Genomic DNA, 16,819 nt, shown 5'->3' on the forward strand with positions numbered 1-16,819 from the left:
TTTTGATCGATTTATTGTAATTACGGAACTTTTTAGCCCTGAGGAGCCTTTTGTGTCACAAATTCCTTTCAAAGTAGGTTGCTTGGGTGTCTAAGTCTGAGTTTTGCTTTATCGCGTATCACAATAATCAGGACTCGTGTACGATTTATGGCTCAAAAAGTTAACACTCACTAGCAATAAAGATGCGTTATTACCAATTCATTTCCTAATACTGTGTTATTAGCGCGCTAATTTATCGATTTGATCTTCAACTCTTCAATAAATCCGCGTCAAGTTCGCCTTTGCCTATTCCACTCAGCGAATTCATTCATTCAAAGAAGTTAGACGCGCATGGAAAATGGATCTCCAACAATCACAACGTTATTTTCACGGTTATATTTTGGTTCCATGCTGCCCCGAAGATTACTGTCATAATCAGCTACAGGGCTTACAAGCAATTCCTAGTTCTTACACCAGCTCAATTCTGAAACACGACCCTGTTTTACCAGAACAGAACGAAAAACAACCTGCTCATGCGTCACGGAACATATCGCACGAGGGAGAAAGTGACTGTCCATGCCGCGTGGTTTTTCCCGCCATTTACAGACAGCGACCCGCAGCGTGTGGAGTTTCCCGCCACGAAATTGGCGAAGAAAGGCTGTTGGCATCGCCCTTGCTTAGAGGTAAATAAGGTTTCTTTTTTTCGATTAGCTAAGGAATCAAAGGTGCTTTTCTAGCGATACATTCTTTTGAAGAGTGTACTGCGTTATTTATTTGCATTATTTTACACATAGCTTTTAAACGTGCAAAAATCAGTTCTAAAAGGTTTGACCTCATTTCAAACGATTTAAATGCGTTTTCTGAACCTGGATGTCTTAATACGTTTTATAGAGAACCATTTGATATCGCAGAGTTTCTTGAAATATAATAGAATGACTATGGAATTCCTTCCAAAACAAAGAAATCCACAAACTACTATATCAAAAGCAATTTGATGTTTGTTCATTGATACAAAAGTCAAAAAAGGACATGAAAAGTGATCAAAAAGAGAAACTGAACTGTTGAGGGTTTTTGTTTATGGCATACCCTTCTGCTGGTCTACGTCGTTTCTCTTCATGGAAGAGGAACCTCAATATGGCGTGATGATCTGAATAACAAAAGCCTTGTCTCAGTCATTTTTAAAGACATGGAGTGGACGGGGGAACCTGGCGCCATGCACTAAGTAACATAACATCTTTGGGAGGTAGTACAAGACTTCGCGCTGCCTCATGCGATGAAGGAACCAGTTTTACCATGCAAGTGCAAATTTTCGAAAGTTGACCTCCCGCGTCCCCTATAACCAACACCGAATGAGTATGTGTGGGTGCTATTCTTTCAGATGATCGAGAACACACGAGTTGGAAAACGAAAATTGGTTGCAAGCCAAAACGAAACCGCACAATCTTCACAGCAGATCAGTTAGAACGACTGGAAAAAGAGTTTGACCGTCAACAGTACATTGTTGGCACACAAAGGTTCTATCTTGCGGCCGACCTGGGCCTCAATGAAACACAAGTTAAAATCTGGTTCCAGAATCGCAGAATCAAATGGAGGCGACAGAACCTGAATGCTGCGGGAAACTCAAAGACAAGCGGAATTGACAGCGATGAAGAAGAAGAAAAAGACAGAAATTTGCAGAAGCAACGTTAGGATTGCTCCAGAGGAAGCTCTTTGCGGTTTTGAACAAGAAGCACAAAGTTTTTCGGCCTTTATTACGACAGGGGCCCAAACAAAAACGACGTCGGAGAAACTTGAAAATGCAGCTTTATTTCTACGGTTAGGCCTGCCGTCCACATTAATCCGTCATGAAACGGAGTGCATGTTTCGAAGACCCTCTCCAAACCGGAAGAATTTGAAAACACCAGCTTTTCGTTTTCGTGTGGACGGAAAGCATTTTGAAAACGGAGCTTTTCGAAAACGATGGCGTCACGACTGATTAAGTGATTTTCGTGATCGAGTTTTCCTCAAATACACATCGAAAATGATCGGTGATTGTTACGTTTTTAAATTCATCCGGCGTAATGTGGACGCAAAACATTTGATGCGTTGTCAGAGTGAAACCTCTGTTTTCAAGTTCCTTCAGTCTAGAGTAAAGTTTTCTATAATGCGTGTAAGTTAATATTCATTCTACCCGTGGCTTTCTCGCTTAACTTGTTGTTTTCTCAACACATGCAGTTGAAATTTCTCTAAAGGGGCAAAATTTATAAGGAACTTGACAGGATCGCCTGAATACGGTATATTCTATTTATATCGTATCAGATATTTTACTTTTTGTGAGTCCGTATTAGTAAATTCTATCGCTTTAAAAAGGTTATCGGCAATGCTTTCACGCTAGGTATCAAATTAAAAGCAAAAGTTCAGAGCCATGGCCACAAAACTCATAAGCAATTTGCAAACAAGGCAGCAACACATCTGACCGGGTCCACCCGCATGGGGAGGAGGTACTGTCCCCTCCTGAACAGGGAGAACATTCTTCATGAAAGCCGTTTTCGAGACGAAGTTTCCAGGAGGGGAGTACCGAATCACCACAACTAGTCTGCCATCCTTCCTGGTCGCTTGTGCTGCTCCGATCTGTTTGGTGTTTTTCCACACAACCTAATTCAAACAACAGTACAAAGAGAGCAGATCTGTTAGAAGCTAGAAACAACGCCGGGTTTACAGATTTTATGCAACGCCTCAAGGTAATGCGGGTGCTCTGATTTTGCATTAGCTATTTTATTGCATTTTCTGCCAATAAGGCACGTGGAATTATTATCTAGGAATATACCACATGTTTGTAGGGTTCATCGGCTCGTGAACTCATTAAGGATGCTTTTAGATAAAATTAACATAAATTGAAGTCTGAATCGAGCTTATCCGTCAAAAGAGGTGACTAGGTAGTTAGATTAGGGGGGGAGGGTGCACTGTGACAGTACAATGGCTTAGTCCAGTCTCTGAATTCTCCCTCTATATAGACCTATACAAAGCGGGGAAGTGTGAGTTCAGGAATTGGACTCGCCAAGGCTCGACCAGGAGGTCTGGATTGAAAGTTTATGGCATTTACTACAAGCCTACTTCGACACCCAGGGTGACGTACAAATCACTTGCCTTGGGCTCTTGACTAAACATCTATTCTTTTCTTCGTCCATTGTCTCAAGTGGTTCAGTGTGGGATTGTTAAACTACATAAGTCCGTGTTATAGTGCTTAAAGGAGCTACGTCGCGGCTTGTGCATCTTGAAAAACTTAGCTTAAATCATGATTTCAAGTTCGTCGTTTGTAATCCGTGCCAATCTTCTCCATCCTTAACCATCCTTGTTCCTTTGTGGTTTTTCATTATCTCTTTAGTGTTTTTCTATCTTAGTAAACTATTATTTTCAGTTAAAAGGAAATTTTGTGCGTGACCGAAATAAATCAAAATACAGTGACTGAGCTCCCTTAAAGACTGGTAAAATAAATCTTGTGGACGTGCCGTTTGTTCACTTAAAACATTGATCAGTGTCTTAAATATCTACGACTGCTTCGTTTTCCTGCTATAGCGCGGATTTACCTGGGTAAAGTGTCCTGTTTTCTTTGAAAATCCAGGTTTATTGAAATCATAATATTTAACCTCCCCATAGAAAGCTTTTGTAGCCGCAGTACAAGGCTCGTCGGGTTTATTTGCGGACCAGTAAAGATTCTCTCCAGCCTGTATGTTTGGAGCGTGTTGGAATAAATTATTGTTCGCTAAATACTTGGCCCAGTCCTCCGCGCCTTTGGCAAGGCTGGTATCCCATGTCACTGGATCAACCTACAATAAAATCAGTTTTCCGTATAAAATTATATATAGCTCTCTTGGAGGATAAGCAAAGTTAAATGAGATGAATAAGATGACACGACAAAATACCGCGAGTTTCCGGAGTATAAAGGAATTGCGAAGACAACTGCTGTGTGAGGCTAGTTCATCACAGCTTTCTCCCCATCATCACCCTGTCAGGTTGCCCAAGAATCTATCGCTATCCATTCATACCCAAAGGTGAAGAGGGTTGCCAGTGAAAACTTGGTCGAGTGAACCGTAGTCGCGTATGCCCCTCACCTGCCTGGCGTCTGCCTGGCGCCTGCCTGGCGCCCGCTTCGCACCCGCCTCGCGCCAGCCTTCTCGTCCTCCTCGCACCCGCCTCCAACCCGATCGTGACTAAAACACCACACGAGTACATACGAGTAACATACAAGTACATACGAGTACATACGAGTAACACACGAGTAACATACGAGTACATACGACCGGGTAACATACGACTACATACGAGTAACATACGACTGCATACAGACATATACGGTAATATACAGGTTATATAACGAATACATTGGTTACATACGAATACATAGGAATATACAATATATATGTACTCATATGTTACTCGTATGTACTCGTGTGGTGTTTTAGTCACGATCCTTCCCACCCACCCCGAATCCGCCTCACGCCTTAAGGAAGCACTGCAAAATTGAATGTCTTTCTGTTAATACAACAGAATGCGCAACGTAAGATTTTTCTTACGAAGTTATTATTTGATTAAAATGCAATACTAGTTGTTATTTACCTGGTGTTTTAAGCGGTATGTATTATGCCACTTCACGCACTGGTCTTTGAAAGGAAGTGCGGCTTCCACTAGACAAAAAAAAAACGATACGAAAGGAAAAGATTTAATAATAATAAAAAAAAATGGGGAAAGAGTTTTTCTCGAAGTTAGCTGGGTTTACAAGCCTTTGTAAATTAAACAAGCACAGACGTGCTGTAATTTTTTACGTATTACGGTTTCGTTGCCACATTGAACAAGGAGGTAACGGTTGAATAATATATATACATATATATAAGTTTTGTTTTTGTATTTCGTGACCCACTTGAGCTAATTGCCAACCGCTTAATCAACACTGGTTTCCGTCGATAGTGGATGGGCGGATAAAAATATGTAAATAAATTTTGTTATCAAACAAAACACAATGCCTTATAACAGAGCAGGTTTCTTGAAAACAAACCCAGATATCAATAAAGTTATACGACTTTTCATTTTGTTGACAGTACCGTTTTCTAATTCCTTACTACACAAAAGTATCGAGAAAGTATTTTTTCCGTTCAGTACGCCTGTGTATAACTTTTTCTGCAAACGCAAGGTAAATCACTTTGAGCGCATAAAACTTTGTGACAAGTATGAATTCAAGGTTTAGGATACAGCACGATTTCTTTTTTGTTTCATTCTTCGACTCATTTCGATTACTCAAGTTAATATAAGAATTTCCTAGACGGTCTGGGTTCTAATTGAGCGAATTAGGTGAACAGTCTCGAATTCGTCGTAGTTCACTCAAATGTTCAGAAACGGAAGTTGCCGACGTGAATGGGAGAACTCAAAGAATTATAAACAGTCTTCCATGACCTCAATGCCTCGCTGTCGTCTTACCGTTTGTGAATGTAATGCCAAGGAATAGAAACGTAGAAATGAGAAATCCCTGCATCATTTCTTCCTCTAAATAACCTCAACAAATCGGTATTTTCCCTTCAGCCAGTTTCTTCTACTTAGCATTTCAAGCTGTGATATTGATTTATGATCGCACTTAGGAATTTTGTTTTCGTTTGGTGATATTGTTTTGCCGTTTTACTAGTAAATTGTGATTCGGCTTTTGCAATATTGACTCACCATTTGAGCCATTTTGTGTCTTTTTTAGTTTGCAATTTTAGTAGTCATGATTTGTGTTTTGTGATCGATGATTTGTTTTGGAATAACAATTTAGCTTAGAATTATGATCTTTTGCTCTGTAGCCCTCAGTAATAGGTACATTCCTCAATAAGTCCTTTACTTTCGCTGACATCCAGGGGTACAAATAAATGCTTTAAACACAAAAGATATCGATGAGATCTGTCAACGATTTAAATCCAGCTTCGTTCAAAGAGTCCCTCTCCCGGTCTCGCCTTGGGGGTGGGAACGAGGTTGTTTTAAACCTCTTAAGATTTCTCCTCCATTATTCCAGATCCTGGCGTAGAAGTAGTACAAAGCAACAGGGACAAACTTAGAGGGAGTCGATTTGGTGGCTAACAAACCCCCTTTTTGGAGAAACAAAAAATGATTGAAAAATTGTGAATATTATGGCAAATAAAAGCAAACACCCTTTCAGATACCTCACTGTAATTTTTTGTACAGTTTTCAATTAGCCTCTAATTCTCAAATTGCAACATTCGGGGGACATGCCCCATTGATTCTGCTACCCCAAGGTGCCAGCCACCTCCCTTCTCCCTTTAAAAATACAAATCTTGTACTAAATAATTTACATTTGACAATGGTGGCATGTCTCGAAACGTCACGTTTTTAAATCATTACTGTTTATTTAAAAAGCTACGCAATTACTAAAAAAATTCCTGTGCAAGGAAAAATACAAAAAACATCGGCAAAGCGAGCCTCGCAGAAGAAACATATAGAACCAAAGAAACAAAATTCTTGCGTGACTTGGTGCTGAAAAAATTAAAAATCTACGGCTCAGAAAACATTGTCCAATCCTCCATCGAAAATAATGTTTCATCCCTTATCACTCATCAAATCATAGTTTACGATGGCACCTCCTGCGGCTGAAAAATAAACACGCGCACCGCTCCCCTAAAATGCATTCTTGCACCATTCAGAAATTTTGTTCTTTTAAATTTTCGGCGAGTAATCCAGCCTGATTGGAATTTACTCTCTTGGTCAGAGTATAAAACAAGAAATTCTGTCCAAGTTGAACAAGTATACAGTAATTTACCCCCCAATACGGCAGAAAAAATATCCTGTTTGCAAGCAGCATTTCTTTATATAGGGCCAAATGTATTTATAGCAGGTCGACGAAGCGTGTCCAAGTCAGTTCTTTGACTCTGCAACTAGCAGCCTCTTAAAAGAGCATATGGAAAAGTTGTATTGTGGATTTCTAGCTAGTTGAGAGAAACTTTCGCGGACTTACCTTCAAAGTTTGGAACAAGGGAAACGACTGTGATTAATAAAGGTAACATTTTCACTTCACTGGAGATCTGCTGGTCTGGTTGTCACATGACTTTTCGAACAAAGAAGTCCTGGCACCAGTCTAGTAGTCTGTGTACAGTCGTCCCCCTCCCCTCAACAGGCTACAGTCTAGTGATGTTTTTAAAAAGGGCCGGAGTACTAGTGCTCTTAGGCTCGATTTCCAGCCGCTGTTCGGGAAACGAGCCCACGCTCCCCCCGGACGCGAGAGAGCGGCGCAAATCGAGTCTAGAGCTAGAGTGCTCTGTACATGACGAAGAGCTCCTGTTTTGTTTGTTTTTACCATGATCCCGCTCGTAATTTATGACCTTTTTGTTGACGAGTTGAATCGGAGCTCCGGGTTGTATAAAGAGAAACGGGCTGGCCATGACCCACAGACAGGTAAACTGATAAAATAAGGTAAAATAAAAAAAAAAATTAAAAAAAAAAACATTTCTCGGCATTCTCAATTTAAACCCGGCGAAAATCGAGGTAGAGAATGTATATGGACCGGATGTGGGGAATAACGCTTGTTGTCGCTGGAGAAAGCTTTTATGGGGATGAATCGGCGAATGCCAACTCCTCAGCTAGCTACCTCAATTTTCACTTTCGTGTGTTCTTACACTGCTTGGCGATCGCCATTGGAGAAGCCCAGAAACCATTGCAAGTCGCAAAAGAGAAAGAGAAGGACTAGGGCGAGTGATTGGGTATGCAAATGAGCGGAAAATTCGAAAATCGTTCGGTGTTCAATATTTGTTTGTCGTAAGGTGAAAGCTTTCTAGGCCTTGAACAGTACATCAGTTTTGTCTTGGGTCAAGAATTGAAATGCCAAAGAAAGCTACAGTAGTGAAGACCTATGGAAGGCATAAATATCGGACAGTCAAGGCGCAAATTTGGCTTTCTCCTGATGAAGATTTTCGTTCGCCGTTTGGGAAGCCAAGTCATTTTCCCTCCAAAATCGAAGCCGGTTCTGCTACAAATATTTTCAAGCCGAAGTCGTCCCAATGGTAAGAAATATATCCGTTAGTTCTTATTTTCTTGTTTGCGATTTTGATTTGCTGTGCTACTTCGGAAGCTGAACTTTTTCATCCGAAGAGCTTGAAAACATACCGGTCGAATGTGGTAATTCCGGGTAATTTGGCTTACGAGACTGGTGTTATGGTCGGTTGAGAAAAGTTTGTGCATACAATCTTATATCGGGGGATTCATAATGTATCATAAGAGGTTGCAATAATACTGTATCGATTTTCGTGGCTAATTTCGTTTGTAGGAGAAAGAGAAAAGAAAGAATAAGAGAAAGAGATTTTCATGTGATGATGCTCTTAGCTTAGTGTATACTTTTCCTGATGCGATGTCTTGTTTCGTTATTTTTTAATTGTGTATTACAAATTTTAATCAAATGAGTAATATATGTAAAAGAAATACAGAAGATAACAAAAAAACGATAATAATGAGACACAATATTATAAGGATAAGGATGGCCTGTAAAAAGGTTTGAACCCTATACAGGACAGATCACTTACAGTACATTAAATATAAATTCTGTTGAATGTATACACATCATCAAAGTCACGAGGGAGAGCCATCTTAACATCTAAAATTGCACTGGTCAGTCTCAGCAGAGTAGAAGTAATAATGTCCATTCGATCTGAACATAATTAATCTTTTACTCTCTTTTTATTTCCTGCTTAGGAGTAAACCTTTGAAAAAGGTACCAACATCACAAGTTTGTACCAATAACCACAAATCTGGAGCATCACTCAAGAATCAAGGAAAAATTTCCTTGTTTGATGATTCTGATAAGGAAAATGACCATATTTCAAGGGTGTCAGTTGATGACGTCAATGAGCATGAACCCTCAGAAAGAAAACTCAAAAGGAAAAGGCAGACTCTGTTTAGTAATTGTACACCGGTGTCAACACAGAAAGCCACGAGACATTCTAGATTAGACAATAGCAAAAATGTGAGAACTAAGGAACAAGAAGTTATATTGGTTAATGACACTTTAGAAAGGAACGACGAAAGGAACTCTCATGTTCATGAAGTTATATATGTCGAGGACAGTGGAGACAATTTATCTCGTGGATATAGATCCAGCAAAGTTTTGGACCCACACAATTCAACCAGTGGTTCCCCAAATCAATGTCTCAGTTTTAATGATAGTGCTGGGCTTAGTAATCGTACGTCACATTCACAAGACAGCAAAGGAGATGGCTTAGAAATCAGAAAATGCACCTTTAACTCAACATCTGACATGAAAAGTGACAAGGTAGCTTCAGTAAATGACAGGTGTCACTCATCCTATGTAACCTCAACTCCTGTGTTTGATCTTGACAACTGTCCAGCAATTGCAAGTACATGCAAATCAGATTCTCAAGATTCCTTTTTAATGGAAGGTAAAGTTGTCTTGGAACCACTCCGAATCACACCAATTCAGTGGAAGAAATTAACCTTGTCTTCTACTGCTGAAAAACCAATCAATAGCCACAACAGCATTCAGTCTCTATGTGGCGAACATAGAAATTCAGAGGTACTAAAATCATCAGGTGCAAGTACATGTAGCATTCAGAAATCATCTGTGGAGTTGAAGGAATGTGTGGTTTCTCTCGAGAAGTTAAGGATAACACCCTTAAAATATAGGAGTAAGTATCTCATGGCCAGCTTGTCTGGAGACGGATCTTATGTTTCAAGCAGAGGGAAATCTCAACTCTCATTTGTGGTGAGTCACATTGCACATGTTCATGACTAAGTAAATATAAATGATTAGATCATCATTAATATTTATTTGATCATATCTTTTCTGTCTCCTGATGTCAAATTATGAGTCAGTTAAATTTATTTAATAAATCTGTGTGGGTTGTTGACCAAGTGGGACGTCAAGATGCCTTGTCATTAGCCAAGCTCTTTTGATGTGTGTGTTTGATACAATCATGTAAGTCATATGCAAAAAATAGCTTGACATGTTCTCACTGGTTTGAAATCTATTTTCCCAGCAAAATTTGATCTCAAAGCTTTTAATCTTGCATTAATGCACTGCAAGAGAGAATTGGAGAGAGTTCAAAACCTCGAAAAAAGCAGAAAGGGTGGATCTGCAACTACACTGACACACTGAATTTAACGTATCACATCATCACCATCATTGTGAAATTTTATGTTTTAAAGGAAGCCTTAACTCCTGGCAAGAAGAACCAAACAAACTGCAACATTGAAGTGGAGGAAGCAATAGAATTGAGTGCATTTGATAAGGTCTTGCTGGAATGTGATCAAGAAGGGCCTGTTAAATTTACAGAATTCCTTGACTCAAGGTTTGTGACAAGTACAGTAAATGCTTGCTGGACTTATGAAAGTTAAGGGGTATATGACAGATATTTTTTATTTGCTTGATGGAATCAACAATCGTGATATGGAAATCGAAAAAATAAATTAGATATTGTTTTTGTTTTGTTTTTTGTTTTTTTCCACCACATTTTAGCCATCTGGAAACGTGAAATTTTGCTTCTGGTTGGTTCAGAAACCAGTTGTGGGGTTAGGACCTGGGATTAGTCAGGCTAACTACTTTCTAATCTGTTCCAGGAACAGATTTTTGTTCCATCACAAGGCCAACTCAAATCTTGCTTTCACGCAGGAGCTGACTGTTACATTTCACAGACTGGTACATGTAAAATAGCCCATTTGCAACTTTTGAAAAGATCATAATAACTATTGTATTTGTTTCAACGTTAGTATTAAATTAGGCTCATTCCTGGCCATTATTGTCTTACAGTTTGCTAAAGAGCTGTGCAAAAATTGGAGAAGGGGTTTATGGCGAGGTTTTCCGAGCACAGTATGAAAATGGACAATCCATTGCACTGAAGGTACATGACTGTGTATTTGTTGATAAAAATATTTTTTTGGCTGCATGCATTTGCTCTATGCACGCACTGCATGACCCCATAAGTCTAGATAACAAATTTTTAAAATTCTATTGCCAAATGGAAAAGGGTATTGGCATTTGCTGACTTCAAGTCATTGGCCTTTACAGTCAACCTCTCTATAATGGCCACCTTAGGGGACAGATGAAAGTGACTGTTACAGAGAGGTGGCCATTATGGGGAAGTACAGGTGTAGGAGTTTAATATGACATCTGTTTTTTTAAAGTGGGGGTACAAAATGTTTATACCGGTATTTTAAAAGAATGCTGACTGTAGCACAGAAATACCTAACAGAATCAAAATACATAACAGAAGGTAAGGTGAAGTCTGCATGTGAGCCAAGTGGCCCATCAGGCCGGAGCTTATCCCGGTTTTTTGTGTAGCATGAAGCGACTAGGAGTATTTCTACTCCCCCCTGGATGGGATGCTAGTCCATCGCAGGGTTACCCCCAGCATTAAGTTCACCGGTACCCATTTATACACCTGGGTGGAGAGAGGCACTGTGAGAGTAAAGTGTCTTGCCCAAGAACACAACACAATGTCCCCGGCCAGGGCTCGAACCCAGACCGCTCGATCCGGAGACGAGCGCACTAACCATGAGGCCACCTCCCTCCTAACAGAATCAAAATACATAACAGAAACAGAGACCAAAAACACACAGTATGGATCAAGTTTGGGGACCTTTTACAATAAACACCATTCATCAGCTGTTGGTTAACTGACCATTGCGGAGGCGTAATTTTGGTAGTTTGGGACACACTTACATGGATTTAGTGGCCATTGCTCTTGTGAAGAAGTGGCCGTCATAGAGAGGTCAAAACAAGAGTGAAATGATGTACCTGAACTGTCTTCTGGGACGGAAAAAAAAAAAACAAAATTGGCCATTGTAGAGAGGTGTCCATTTTAGGAAGGCGGCCGTTAGTGGAAATTCGACTGTATTGCCATTAGTTACGGTATGAACCCAACCATCTCTATTGCTACTAATACTGCATAATTAATGATACCATGTATTATTATTTAAATTTAAATTAATGTCTCTTCACACACAGATTATCCCAGTTGAAGGTGATTTTCTAGTAAATGATGAACCACAGAAGTCATTTGAGGAAATCTTGCCAGAGATTGTTATTTCCAAGTAAGGTTTCCTGCAATATTTTATTTTATGACATATAAGTTGAAGTACCATTCAGATTGAACAAAAACACAAATGAAAATGCTACACATATATGAATTTTCTCATGTTCAATAATATGTTACTAGGGAGCTGAGTTTACTTGGAGATGCCCACAAACATGTAAGTTGAAGTTAATATGTAGATGACTGGTGTTCATTTTGTTACATGTATGCCAATCTCATTTTTAGATAAAGGACAACTCATTGTCCTGCATAGACATTATTATTATCACTATTATTATCATTATCATTATCATTATCATTCATGATTTCTTAAAACATAAGCAGGCAAATATTAACGTTAAAAGCCGACGTTTTGGCGTCGTTGTGACACCGTTCTCAAGGCAAAGTGAATAAATGATGCAAAGATTTGATTTCTGTACAGTCTCTACGAATTAGCATAATAACAAAGGATCACAAGTTCTTCAAGTGAATACCTTTGCACGAATCAAGTCCAATTGGATTATAATGCTTTGCAGTCAGTGTCAGACAGTTATTCAGTGGACATCACTCAGTCAGTAAGACAGGGTGGTATTATTTAGACAGTAGATGTTTATGAGAGTCAGTTATAGCTTCATGTAGCACTAGGCATAATTCAGTGCAGCTGAGTAAACCAATGCGACAGTACAGTGTTTAAGTGAATTCATCAGACAGTCTGCTACTAAGACAGATGGATGCTCAGTTTGACAGTTAGACTGAGACAGAGTCCTTCAGCGGATTAATCAGTCTGTAAAGTTGTCAAAGAGACAGTCGACCTGTTAGCAAAAAAAAAATAATACAAAAAAAAATACAAAAAAAAAAAAAAAAAAAAGAAAACCTGTTACAGCTGTAGTTAGTCTATCAGTCAGTTAGTTTGTCTTTCATCTACACGTATGTACGTGTCCCGACTTAAAAGTCAGCTGTCAGGCTACTCAGCCTCTCTAGTTTCAGATGTCAGAACTTGTAGTTTGTACACAGTCCTTTCTTTTCTTTACCCTGTAGTGAGTAGAGTGAGTGTCTACAGACCAACTATTTTCTCTTTACCAGTTCTTTTACCCAGCTCACACTCCTTTTGTTCCCTCTCATTCAATCCTCTGCAAATCAATTAATTTGTTCACTCACTTTACACTTTTTCATTTGAAAAGGACAAACAAATGGAGAACATGTCTACAAGCTTCATCACTGTCCACAGGTTTGACACAAAGATTATGTAGAATTTATCAAATATTTTGTTAAAATAACGTGAACCCGTCGCAAGAGAACCTGACCATAATGACGTGCACAAAACTAGCTACATATACATGTCGCTAAAGACGACTAAACCCAATTGCAAATAATTATGTCGGACATAATTATTTGTAATCGTGTTTAGTTGTCTTTAGCGACATGTAGTTAGTTGTTATTAATTTCTCCGTTCTTGTTTTGACTTCCAAGTAATTTGAAGTCTTACTTTCACTGAAATAAAATAATGTTGATTTCTGAGGTCCCAAGACGCGTCCTATCTGGTTAAAGTTCATTTACCCTTCTTGTATCGGTGTTGCATTAATTCCAGTCATCAATGTAATCGCAAATGTATTTGTTTAGTGTAACGTGTTGTCGCGACCAATACCCCAGTCACCTTATATCAGAATGGGACCGATGGAACGAGCAACACACGTCAGAAAACGATAGACCAGGTAAAGATCATATCATAAGCACTATCATTAACTATACTTTGGCTGAGCTCTTTCACAAGTGTACTGCAGCCATATCGAGAGATGTGATGTTGCAGAGATGATACAGTCGGACAATACAGATAGTACATACTTGGAATCACTTTGTTGTTTGATTTAGTCTTACCCAATTCATCTTATTACAATAGTACTTTCGCCAAAAGTGTTACTGAGAAACGTGTCATTTCTTTGGGGTGATAATCTGTACAAGCATTGATTGTTGTAGCTGCTTGCCTGTGTATTGGACAATTAAGAAAAACGCTTTTTTTTTTTTGCGCATGTACTTGTACCTCCAAGAGAATTTGCCTAAAACGACGCCTTTTTCCCCTACCTGAACTGTTTCCCCTACCTAACTGGGGCCTTATAGTTGTGCGGTATTCTGGCGTGAGGGCTATCCCAACATCTATTGCAAGAAATTTGGCTCCCAGATTAACAATCATAAATTAGAAGGAGTGCATGTTTGAGTTCCAAAGCTAAATTATGGGCAACGCTGAATTCTCCATTGTGTTGTTGGTATGGCTGGTACATGACTTATGTAATGGCATTCCTTCTCAGATATCTTCCCAAGTGACCAGTTCTTTATCGTTTTTGAGTTCTCGAATGGAGGCAGAGACCTTGAGAGCTTTGAATTTGATGCCTTGTCGGAGGCCTGGAGCGTATTGCGCCAGACGGCACTCGGACTGGCGGTGGCCGAGAAAGCACTTGAATTTGAGCACCGTGATCTCCACTGGGGTAATGTCCTGATCTGTAGGACTGGTGACGAGTTTGTAGAGAGTGCTTTACTTGGAGAGAAGAAGATGGTAGAGAGTCATGGCGTTCGAGTGAGCTTAATTGACTTCACTCTCTCGCGGCTAAAGAAAGGTAGTAAATTAAACTTAGACACAAAAAATTAGTATTCGTTACTCAGCTAAGGTTGGAGGCGCATAGAAATTTCAGCTGTACACGAGAACCAATCAGAAAGCTTTGTCCTGATTTTATGCGGTTATTTTACGTTTTACGTGTAGATGGTGTGACGGTGTTTTGTAACTTGGCAGAGGATGAGTCTTTGTTTACTGGCAAAGGAGATTACCAGTTTGATGTGTATCGCCTGATGAAAAAGGCCAACCAGTAAGTACCAAGCTATAGTGTGACAAGCATAACGTCAGCGTTTGGAAGTCACGCAGACTTCACAATGACTTGCGTTTGGGAGGAGAGGCCCAAGGTGCTCTGTCTCGCGGACAATATATTTTACAATAACTATCTAATTTCTCGTGCGCTGATTAGCTCATTTTTATCATCAATAAGAGTACAGACGGATAAAATTTAAGTTTATGCAAGCTTTCAAGTTCAACTTTCAGCTGTCAAGCTGTCAACTTTTTAGCCAATGAGATCTTATGGACTTTTTTAAGTAGTCAATCAAAGAGCGAGAAAAGCTATTGACAATGTTCGCGTCATTTTGAATTAAATTCACTTATCTTTGTTTACAGCAAGTTTAAGCGTCTTTTCCCCTCGTTTATTCCCAGCATTTGACCAGTGTGGGGTCTTGTTATTGTAAAAAAAAACAAATTGACATCAGTTTTTTTTATGCGTTTGTCCTCTTATTGATGATAAATTTCGTCATAACGTTGTCAAAGTTTACTGCGGAACCACTCGCCTGCGGCTCGTGGTTCCACAGCCTCTTTGACAATGTTATGACGCAATTTATCATCAATAAGAGGTCAGAAGCATAAAAAACTGACGTCAATTTGTTAAATCTCCTTTCATTTTGTTATCGGCAACAAAAATAGCTTCCCTCTGGAAAACGGAACACTATTATACCATTTACGTTTTACATGTACGCCGTTTTAATGTATTTGTGAGGGGTTTCCTTAGTTTATGTTTGTTTTGTAACGGATTTCTTTAGGGGTAGGGAATAAACACCCGACCTTTGACCGGGGGTAGGGGACGAGGAGGGGTGCAGATTTTAGATGCAGTAGCCCAATAGTCATCGAGAAGAATTTCTCCAGTGTTTCTCGACAATTAAACATCTTTTTTTCATTTGACAGGAATGACTGGGAACCATTCGAGCCTTACACAAACGCGCTGTGGCTCCACTATCTCGCCGACAAACTGTTAAAGAAGAAGAAATATCCTAAAAAAGACAAAGAAATAGAGACCAAGCTGAAACGATTCTTAAGACAAGCAAAGAAGTGTTCCTCTGCTACGGAAATTGTCCAAGACTGTTTCGACTGAGAAAAATGACTTTGAGTACTGTAGTGATTTTTTTCAAATGCGGTGTAGCAATACGGTTTCTGTGAAACTTGAGGTAGTGGTGGGTGGAAACAATGCGAGCCTTCGCCGACTCAGAAAGTTACAAGACAATGTGAGATCGGGACACAATATGTAAAGTTTAAATTTATTGACCTTGTAAGATATACTAGTGGGGTAAAATCAAAGGTGTTTTGGTGGAAATCAGTTAGTTCTGCCGGTTAAAGAAATCAACCACATAAAAGTTTCGTAGAGGATTTTTGCGCTTTGAATAGCCAAGAAACATTTTTAGATTTTAGTGCTAATCAATAATATATTTCATTATACAGACGTGGACTTCCAGAAAACAGCTGCTGTAAAGTGTACATAGTAGTGAGCTTTTATTAAAATTAGTTTTTATTTTGAAGAAACTAGTCCAGAGTCGATTTTTCTTTCGATCTCACTGTAGTTGTTTTAGAGAAATACGGATGATGTATTTTTTACTAAAAGTAAAAAGGAGGGTTTCAACAGTTCCAATGTGAGTTTTGAAATGACAATGGCCCGGCTATGGTAAACTCAAAACTGTTTAAACCCCGCGCGCTTTACTGACGCTTCATATTACATGTAAAATACAGTTGAATTCCGCTATCTCGAAACCTCAAGCTAAACGAACCGAGAAAAAGCTAACAAAGGAAAAGATAACGGGAGTCCAAGAAACCCGATAGTAAATGATTGGAACAAAACATACTAACATACCATGAGTAAGCCATCCCTGGCGGGAGGTACGCTACACTTCCGTTACACCAAGTGTGTTACTCTCAATGCTGCATGCCGCTGACAGTTACCATC

General features: G+C 39.4%; 3 protein-coding genes across 3 annotated transcripts; 2 read left to right on the forward strand and 1 right to left on the reverse strand.

Moving 5' to 3' along the window:
• Nucleotides 1-302: 302 nt before the first annotated feature.
• LOC110052518 (NK1 transcription factor-related protein 2-like) lies at nt 303-2,201 on the forward strand. The gene is made up of 2 exons (XM_020758647.2): nt 303-662; nt 1,358-2,201. Exons 1-2 carry the CDS (start codon nt 338-340, stop codon nt 1,666-1,668), a joined length of 636 nt encoding a protein of 211 aa, XP_020614306.2. The 5' UTR covers nt 303-337; the 3' UTR covers nt 1,669-2,201.
• LOC110052519 (Golgi-associated plant pathogenesis-related protein 1-like) lies at nt 1,770-5,566 on the reverse strand. The gene is made up of 4 exons (XM_020758648.2): nt 5,431-5,566; nt 4,576-4,643; nt 3,546-3,785; nt 1,770-2,613 (listed from the first exon to the last, which is right to left on the reverse strand). Exons 1-4 carry the CDS (start codon nt 5,486-5,488, stop codon nt 2,362-2,364), a joined length of 618 nt encoding a protein of 205 aa, XP_020614307.2. The 5' UTR covers nt 5,489-5,566; the 3' UTR covers nt 1,770-2,361.
• A 2,047-nt stretch (nt 5,567-7,613) lies between these two features.
• Nucleotides 7,614-16,401, forward strand: LOC110052525 (uncharacterized). Its single transcript, XM_089285844.1, has 11 exons — nt 7,614-7,997; nt 8,683-9,709; nt 10,153-10,295; nt 10,754-10,844; nt 11,951-12,036; nt 12,162-12,195; nt 13,199-13,245; nt 13,638-13,729; nt 14,321-14,626; nt 14,770-14,872; nt 15,790-16,401. The coding sequence occupies exons 1-11, from the start codon at nt 7,816-7,818 to the stop codon at nt 15,974-15,976; spliced, it is 2,298 nt and encodes a 765-aa protein (XP_089141970.1). The 5' UTR covers nt 7,614-7,815; the 3' UTR covers nt 15,977-16,401.
• Nucleotides 16,402-16,819: the final 418 nt, after the last annotated feature.

Source organism: Orbicella faveolata, unplaced genomic scaffold, assembly GCF_042242905.1.
Source record: "Orbicella faveolata isolate gen_17 unplaced genomic scaffold, um_ofav_v1 contig_1, whole genome shotgun sequence".
Classification (NCBI taxonomy): Eukaryota; Metazoa; Cnidaria; class Anthozoa; order Scleractinia; family Merulinidae; genus Orbicella; species Orbicella faveolata.

What these genes read in the sequence shown, in the direction of transcription:
- LOC110052525 (XM_089285844.1), top strand. Translation starts at nt 7,816, where the DNA reads ATGCCAAAGAAAGCTACAGTAGTGAAGACCTATGGAAGGCATAAATAT. An exon ending in AAGCCGAAGTCGTCCCAATG is followed by an intron (nt 7,998 to 8,682) that starts GTAAGAAATATA and finishes TTTCCTGCTTAG; the next exon opens with GAGTAAACCTTTGAAAAAGG. An exon ending in AGCTTCATCACTGTCCACAG is followed by an intron (nt 13,246 to 13,637) that starts GTTTGACACAAA and finishes GTATTTGTTTAG; the next exon opens with TGTAACGTGTTGTCGCGACC.
- LOC110052519 (XM_020758648.2), bottom strand. Translation starts at nt 5,488, where the DNA reads ATGATGCAGGGATTTCTCATTTCTACGTTTCTATTCCTTGGCATTACA. An exon ending in CATACCGCTTAAAACACCAG is followed by an intron (nt 3,786 to 4,575) that starts GTAAATAACAAC and finishes ATTTTATTGTAG; the next exon opens with GTTGATCCAGTGACATGGGA. An exon ending in AAACAGGACACTTTACCCAG is followed by an intron (nt 2,614 to 3,545) that starts GTAAATCCGCGC and finishes TGTTTGAATTAG; the next exon opens with GTTGTGTGGAAAAACACCAA.
- LOC110052518 (XM_020758647.2), top strand. Translation starts at nt 338, where the DNA reads ATGGATCTCCAACAATCACAACGTTATTTTCACGGTTATATTTTGGTT. An exon ending in GGCATCGCCCTTGCTTAGAG is followed by an intron (nt 663 to 1,357) that starts GTAAATAAGGTT and finishes CTATTCTTTCAG; the next exon opens with ATGATCGAGAACACACGAGT.